General features: G+C 45.9%; 1 protein-coding gene and 1 long non-coding RNA gene across 3 annotated transcripts in view; both read right to left on the reverse strand.

The window, feature by feature from the left end:
• ANKH (ANKH inorganic pyrophosphate transport regulator) overlaps positions 1 to 8,211 on the reverse strand; it is a 175,386-nt gene extending 167,175 nt beyond the window's left edge. Inside the window, exon 1 of one of the 2 annotated variants that reach the window (XM_006266310.4) lies at positions 7,863 to 8,211. In XM_006266310.4, the coding sequence (XP_006266372.1) occupies positions 7,863 to 7,958 (96 nt within the window). In that variant the 5' untranslated portion in view covers positions 7,959 to 8,211. The remainder of the gene's footprint in view (positions 1 to 7,862) is intronic. The other variant, XM_019483916.2, reaches the window with a different exon arrangement.
• Positions 3,122 to 7,856, reverse strand: LOC132250848 (uncharacterized). Its single transcript, XR_009462507.1, has 2 exons — positions 5,041 to 7,856; positions 3,122 to 3,829 (listed from the first exon to the last, which is right to left on the reverse strand). It is a non-coding gene; the product is annotated as an uncharacterized LOC132250848 (long non-coding RNA).
• Positions 8,212 to 8,571: the final 360 nt, after the last annotated feature.

Genomic DNA, 8,571 nt, shown 5'->3' on the forward strand with positions numbered 1-8,571 from the left:
TAAGCACGGGGACGCTGATACATGAGTTGCAGGAGGCTGCTGGAGAGTTGGTAATTGCCATGCTCCAGCAGACTCAGTTCATCGAATCTTTTCTGACACACTGAAATTCCAGTGCATCGGAGCAGCCTCCACACTTGTGTATAGGTGCCTTTGATTTGTCTCCCTCTGGACAATGAAGTCTGCTTTATATTGCACGTTCTTCACCAATTTATCTTTTTTCAGCTCACAGATATAATATTTGGGTTGTACACTCAGCAGGGAAAAAGGAATTCCTTTAAAATATACCCAAATGAAACTTAAAAAAACAACTGAAACTGTCATTGCTTCATTTTTCTTTTCTTTTTTTTTTTTTTTACAAGCTTGTCTTAAAGTAGAATTTGGTTATACAATTTTGTATCCATTTAACAGGGACTACACTTTTATTAGTAAGGTAAAAAAAAGTGATCATTAATTTATGGTCACATAGTCAGAAAATATGCTAGTGGTATCATATACCAATGGAAATATTAATAATAGAATTATGGCAATTGCAAAGCTGTAGTCTACATTGATGACAATTGGGTCCGGTATCACTGTATTTGCTTTGTATGGTACTAAAGTCCTATTTAATCTAGATACGTAATTGACTGACAATTGGCAATTACAATAACACTTTGTACTTATACAATGCCTTTAATCTTGGAGTATATTTTCATGACACCCTTCTCACAAAAGTTTCTTACATACTTTAAAGGTGGGTGAGCTATGACAGGGAAGGGTTATGTAACTTGGCCAGGATCCCACAGTAACAGTTGGGAATATAATTGCTCTGGTCCTTTGTTCTACTTCCAGATATTAACCCTTATCCCCAGAAATGAGCTTCATAAACAATTAATCAAACTGCTTTAACCCCCTACCAGGCTTGTAAAAGCCATAAACCAAAACAAGCTCACTAATTCTCGTTAATATATTAACAACTTATTCTACTTTTCTAGTCTAATTTTTTGGGGGGGGTAAGAAAAGAAAATGCCTTTAAATATTAAGGACTGTGTTGAAAAACCAAGCAAAGGGTATTTTTAAGCAGGAAGGGCAAATAAATTTAGAGCCAAGTACCATGTAGCAAAGACCCAAGTATCGAGTATGGTGGTAGAACAACCTTGCAGTCCTCAAGCATAATAATGAATTCTGGATGAAGTACCAGCTTTGGCTCTTTCTTTGTCTAGAATGAAATGCCACTATGCATAACAGCTGCTGACAGATGTAGAAAAAAGAAAAAAAGGTGCTTTACTGAAAGAAGCAATGGATTAATTTGGCATAGTTCTGCAGTGTCTGTGTAGATCAGGCGCTTCAGTGGGGCTTTTTGGTACTTTTATCTAATAGCTGAATCAGCTATTACATAAAAGCGCCAAAAAATCCCTGCTAAAGTGCCCAATCTATACAGATGTTGGGTGAGCTGGGTCCAGCTAATGCAATGCCTCTTCTGGGCAGCGCAGGGCTCGGTGCAGGAACACACCGAATTTAAAGTAAAACACCTTTTTTGTTTTGGTTTCTTTTAAGACTCTAAGAAGCCAACATCTTTATGTGTATGTGTACTATTAATGAATTGCTAATATAAATAAATATTGATTAGGGCTATAACAAGCAACAGTTTGGGGGATTTGCTATGCTGTTGCTGACCTATTTCTAGCTTAAGATTAGGAGACATTTTTTAGATAGTAAATCAGGGTCTTATATCATTTTTGCATGCCCTTTGCATGCAGCTATCTACCCTATCTTCTAATGTGTTAATTAACACCACCATTGAAATCAGTGCTGCCATGTGATCTACACCAGGGCTAGGGACAGAAATTGCACATAAACCATTATAAGTGATCGGAAACTGGTTCAAATCTATAACACGACAGAAGTTCAGTGCACATAAAATGCTTTCAAAATGGCCAAAACTGATTTAAGATAAACCTGGATGGATCTAGTATCAGACTTAATTGTTTTAGGTTAAATCAGTTTATTGAACTTATGTCTCAGATTCCCTCCAGAGTCAAGTTAATTCTAAGTCCCCCAGCATCCCAGGATACTTTGCACCTACCCTGCAAACCAACCTCCCTCACAGGGTGGGTAGGCTAGCCTTGGCCCAAGCTGTCTACTCCAGCCAAGCAAGGAGGTGTTCTCTAGCTCCCTCTAGCTTCTGTCCTAGGCCACTGCAGGCATGCGGCTGCATTTTCAGAATCAAAAGCAAATGTCTGTTCACTTGCTTATTGGATAAATCCACGCATCTTAAACTGAACTGCGAAGCTTGAATCAATTCAGCAATGGGCTTTTTGATGGTCTGTACTCAGTCCAGGAGTCCAATGTTGTTAAGCATCATTGACAACAGATGGAATTTTTTCTAAAACTTTGCTTTGGTAGATGAAATTTCCCGAAGTAGTGACTTCATGTGCTGGGCAGCGAACAATTGGCCCAAGTTTAACTTGAGCTGCTAAGTGGACTGACAAATTTGTACACAATTTTCATCATCATAGTATTCTCAGGCTCCCAAAAGGAAGGGCTTAAAATTATGTACTTAAAAAAAACAAACTTTGGGTCAGTTTCTGAATATATAGACTGGACTCTGGTTACATTTCAGGTCTTCCCTTGAAGCCACAAGAATAGCTTGTTTTTCTTATATTACATGAAAAATGTCAGCTTTCATCATGGTCTCCAGCAGCTTGGCCTTTAAAATATTAAATATTGTAAAGCCTCTATTTTAAATCACTCAAGTTTGTAACCTTTCCTCCACTTTGAAATGTAGTTCAGAGATCCAAATAGATGCAAATAAATGTTGCTGGTTTAATAGGTGAAAATACTGTGCAGATAGTGAAGGGGGGGAGTGAAGAAATAATCCTCCTCTTTCCTTCCCAACCCTCCTCTTTTAAAAAAGCCTTACTGTATTAAAACATTTTATGTGCATTTTAAATTATGTTGACTGTAGCTTAATATAGAAACAGAACAAATGGGAAAAATTATTTTTTCTCCCTTTTTTTATTTTCTGTGGTCATCATAATAATTATTATTGTAAATAAAACTCATGTATGTCTAAAAAGAACGCAAGACAGGTGAGGTTATCTGATTTCATCCTAATATCCATTTATTCCAAAAGGCAAGGTTGCTGGGAGTCTCTTTATTGACTTTAATGGGTTCTGAAACAAGGTTAGTCAATAAGCCTTATGAGCATCATTGTGCTTTTGTTTTGGCGGGGGGGGGGAGGGGGAGGGAGAGAGGGGTTGTTTGTTTCATAGAATCATAGAAGTAGGGGTCGGAAGGGACCTTGTAGATCTTCAAGTCCGACCCGCTGCCTGGGCAGGAGGAAAACTGGGCTCAACTGACCACAGTCAGGTAGGCATCAAGCTGCTTCTTAAAGACCCCCAGGGTAGGAGCCAGCACCACTTCCCTTGGAAGTTGGTTCCATATCCTAGCCGCCCTAACTGTTAAGTAGTTCCTATGGATATCTAATCTAAACCTACTCTCCAACAACTTGTGGCCGTTATTCCTTGTTATCCCGGGGTGTGCTAGGGGAAACAAGGTCTCCCCCAAACCCTTCTGGTCCTCCCTAGTGAGTTTATAGATGGTCACCAGGTCCCTCCTCAGCCTTCTCTTGTGAAGGCTGAACAGGTTCAGGTCCCGCAGCCTCTCATTGTAGGGTCTGCCCTGCTGTCCCCAGATCATGCGGGTGGCCCTCCTCTGGACCCTCTCAATGTTGTCCACATCCCTCTTGAAGTGGGGTACCCAGAACTGGACACAGTACTCCAACTGTGGCTTCACCAGTGTTGCGTAGAGGGGGAGGATCAGCTCCTTGGCTCTACTTGAGATGCACCTGTGGATGTACGATAAGGTTAGCCCTGCCGACCGTGACCTCGCATTGTCAACCCATGTTCATCTTGGAGTCAGTGATGACTCCAAGATCCCTTTCTGCCTCCGTGCTCTCAAGAAGGGAGTTTCCCATCTTATAAGTGTGCTGCTGGTTACTACTGCCCAAGTGCAGCACCCTGCACTTGTCAGTATTGAAACACATCCTGTTTTTGTTAGCCCACCCCTGCAACCTATCCAGGTCTTTCTGCAGTCTTTCCCTCCCTACTAACGTGCACACCTCACCCCAAATTTTGGTATTGTCAGCGAATCTGAACGGGTTGCTTTTCACCCTGTCATCCAAATCGCTGATAAATGTTTGTTTTGTTACTTCCTACACATGGTATATAATTATATTCAATATATATACACTGTTCACATAGTACACTAATAATCATAGACTCTCCATAAAATTTCTCTCAAAGCACATTGCTTAAAAGTTCTTAGTCCTCCTTGTAATCCTGTTCCACCCCCCCCAAAAAAAAAATCCAACTGACAGTTGAAGACGAACTACGTGGAAATTCTCAGCTAAATTATCTTCCCATGTAATAGACTTAATTCAAACCCTAGAAAATTATCTAAAGCAAAAATTAAAAAATGGCACTAATTGTTTGTTTGCTTTCCCCACTCAGGAAACAAGTCTTGTTTCTAAATAATGGAGAGAAATGAAGATTTAACCTACAGTTATCTTGAAATGATTCATCAGTGCTGTTAAGGCAAGGTACATATGAACGGTGTGTGCCCCCGGAGGCTGGGGGGGCATGGCTGCAGTGGTGAGCTCCCGCAGTCGTTGCCGGCACTGTCAGTGGCAGGGGGTGGCAAGCGCGGACCATGGGTCGGCAACCACCCACAGGCACTGCTGGCAGCACTGCCACCGGTGGCAGGATGGCGAGTGGCAACAGTGTCAGTGGTGCCCTTTTTGCAAGGGGTAAACCGCCATGCACAGGGGGTGCACATGCACAGGGGCCCTGCATCTCTTAGGATGCAACCAATAGGGGATAACTTTATCTCATACCCATCTGCTTGCAAATTTTAAGGCATAATTCATATTGTAAAGATATCAGTAGAAGTCTTTCTCTTGACTGGTATGGACTTGGATTCTGGCTTTACTGCTATATACCAAGTATTTGTCTTAATTTAGGGAGACGAATCATTTTCAGTTTGATTTCTGGCGAGTACCTTCTTTCTTTCTTTCATGCCCACAGTAAAGGGAACTTGTGATGTAACCAAAAATTGAATCTTTCTTTCTTTCTTTCTTTCTTGACACGCAAATTCGTGAAGCGTTCTTTCTTTCTTTCTTTCTTTCTTTCTTTCTTTCTTTCTTTCTTTCTTTCTTTCTGTTTGTTTTCTGTTTTGGAGACTGAGCGGGACTGATGGAAAATGGGAATCAGTAGGGAAGGTACAGTTGTTAGATAGGTACGTTGGTGTGCATACCTGTCTATTTTTTGGAACTGTGAACTGCTTACATTTAAAATTGAGACTTTATTTCAAACAATAATAAAGAGAATCAAGGTAAGGATATCTTGGCAGATTATTTATTGTACCAGATGTGGTACATATCACATCATACCCAATTATGCGCTCTTAGACCAAGGTATTGAATTAATAGTGCTGCAGCTTTGCTTGCATGTGAAGCTGAAGGAGTAGATATAAAATTCCTCTGGAGAGCACGCGAGCAATTTGTGGAAGGATAAGTTTTTGTTAAGAAGCATTCAGTAACTGTACTAGTTGCACATACCAGCATCTTACATGTTGTCCTGCCAAAATATACTTTCAGGTCCAGTTTGTACTGTGTTGTACTCTGTTCTACTTGGTGCTCAATGGGGTTTCAATTGGCATGTATAGTTAACAAAGAGACAGAGTTTACACCACCTCATTGAGATGCTTAAATTAATATGCACCTTGAATTAAAAAAACAGGCAAGGAAGGAAGATGTAATCCTGTTCTATCAAGTCAAAACAATTAATGTTTTGTGCAGGTGCAGCTACTTAACAACAAGAAGGGAAGATATATTTAAATAAGATTAAAAAGCCAGGATACCATGGGATTTATCTTTTGCTGGTGGCCAAAGCAGAGCTCAGTATACCATCAGCAGAAGGGGTGGGGGACTTCACTTGGTGGGGAGGAAATGTGAATTCTTATTCACAACTAACTTCAGCTGGTTTAATGCATAACAGCAACAGCCTTCTCTATAGCAGTGGTTCCCAACCGGTGTGCCATCAGGTACGTCCAGGAGTGCCGTGGCATTTTTGGCTGGAGCCACACACCCCCACCTGGCTGGAGCCATGCCACCCGCCTGCTGCAGGCAGACAGACAAACAGGGGGCCGTGGCTCCAGCCAGTGATTCAAAAGCCGCGCCACCCACTTTCTGCCACTCTGTGGTGTTCCGCCGCTCACCACCCGATTTCCACCACCCCCCGCCACCTCCCCCTGCTCGGCCAGTATGCTGTGGGGTGAGGAAGGCCATGTATGTGTGCCATGGGGTGAAAAAGGTTAGGAAACGCTGCTCTATAACCTTTTTACACAGTAGTCATCACCATGGCCTCTCTCTAATGAACTAAATATCCAACAAAACATTACAACCAGCTCCTTACAAGTGAACAGCTCAGTTACAAAGTCAGTCCCTTCTTAGAAAGTTAAATTCTTTGTTTCCTCTTTCACTGCTTCTCTCTTGTCAGCGTATGGCCCAAAAGAGCTACCTTGCAGATTCTGGCCATGGTGTTTTGCTTTGTTTATAAACCCACCCTTTAATGACTATACCTTACCACAGCATCTAAGAGTGCTAGGAGCACAAGGCTACCTCGGAAACGTGGTAGGTGCTGCTGCCTACCAAGTAGTTCACTAGCTCCTGGAGAGGTTGCAGCAGCCCAGGCTTTTCAATGATGCCACATGGAGAGACGTAAATGGGTGCAGAAGAGGAGAGGTAGATTGCATGAGAGAGAGAAGAAATACGCCTTAGAAAACTACTAGTCACTGAGGCCTCCCCACAAGGGCAAGACAAGCAGCAGCTAGCAGTAGTACCTGTCCAACACTAGAACCAGCATCTATTTAAAAGACTCAGACAATCTGCTTAACCCAGCTTTGCTCTGCAATTTTATTTTTTTTTCCCCTTTCACCTCTGCAGTGGGCAAAAACCATGCACCAAGGGCTTTCCAGCAGTGTCCTTTTTAATGAAACAATCTAGCTAAATGCTTTCTGTCATCCCAAATTATATAATTCCCCCAGTGCACTGAAAAGCTGTGTGTCCTTCCCTAGGCTTCTAACCAGATCAGGTCTTCGTATTCATGGTGGAAAGCAGAGGGGCAGTGAGGGAAAGTCAGGATAATAAACAAGCAGTAAACAGCTCTCTCCACCATGCACAGACGCAGAGGGTGCAAACCCCATGCCAGCCATCCACTTTATAAACAGAAAAAAAAGAAAAGCAAAGACAAGAACCATCCTCTCCCTTGCCCCGCTCCCCCTTCAATATCTGCCTTTCCAGGTGATTGCAGGGTGGGCTCCACCAGACCCATCCCTGCTCCAGTTCTGCCCCCAGCCCACCCTATTCCTTTTTGTTTTTAACGCTGTCTTTGCCGTGACTTCAAAGCAGCTGCTGCGGCTGCAAGCTGCCATCTGCAACCGCCTTTTGGGATCAGCCCTGGCAAACACAGAGCTGTGACTGACAGGCTCTTGCTGGCCAGCAAAGGGGTGGGGAGGAAGGCTGCCTTTGACACAGCCCTGTGCTTTGTGTGTGTGCTGTGTGTGTGCCTGGGCAATGTCCTGCTGTGTGCATGTGTGCATGTATATGTATGTGTGTGCATCTGTGTGCTGTCTACCCTGCTGCGCTGTGTGTGTGTCCTACTGTGTTTAGCTGTGTGTGTATATCTGTGCGGTGTGCTCTGCTGTGTGCGCCTGCACGTGTGTCTTGCTGTGTGCATCCGTGTGTGGGCCTCTCTGTGTCCCGCCGTATGCCCCGCGCTGCCCTTGGCTGTTCCCCCCGGGTCCGGCGCAGCTCCCGCTACCTGCTCGCCGAAGTCGATGGCGATGTTGGTGATGCCGAGGGGCACGAGGAAGCGCACGAGCGGCCAGTAGTTCGTGAGCGCCGGGAACTGCACCATGGTCCCCGGGGCCGGGCTGGGCCGGGAGCACCAGCGGGAGCCGCGTCCACCCGCCTTGGCCGCCGCGCGCTGTGTGCCGGGTTGCGGGCGCCGCAGCCGTCTTAGCGAGGCAGCCCTGCGCCCAAGTCCGTCCCTGCCGCCCTCCTCCCGGGGGGAAAAGGAGGAAGAAGGCGGGGGCCGCCAGGGCCGGGCCCGGCCGCCGCCGCCGCTGCCAGCGCTGCCATGCCCGAGGGGCCGGGCCGGGCGTGGGGGCGCCGCTTCGCTCCGCGCCGCCCGCAGGCCCCGCCCGCCGAGGCTAGGCCGGGATGTGCGGCCGCCGCCACCGCCCCCGTGCTGCAGGGACCCGCAGCGACCCCGCCCGGCCCCGCGGCCGGCAGGACCTATGTGGCCTGCGCCTGGCACAGCCCCTGCCCGCCTCCTCGGCTGGGCTGCCTGCCGGGAGCGTGTGGGGCTGGCCTCAGCCCCCTGCCCGGCTCCAAAGCCAAGATGCCCCCGGAGAGCGTGTGGACTGCCTCTGTCAGAGCCCCTGCCCAGCTCCGGAGCTGTGGTGTCCGCTGGGAGCGTGTGGAGTTGGTCTCACGAGCCACCAGGCCCTGTCACAGCCCCCTACCCA

This window comes from Alligator mississippiensis, chromosome 5 (genome assembly GCF_030867095.1).
Source record: "Alligator mississippiensis isolate rAllMis1 chromosome 5, rAllMis1, whole genome shotgun sequence".
In the NCBI taxonomy this organism is placed as follows: Eukaryota; Metazoa; Chordata; order Crocodylia; family Alligatoridae; genus Alligator; species Alligator mississippiensis.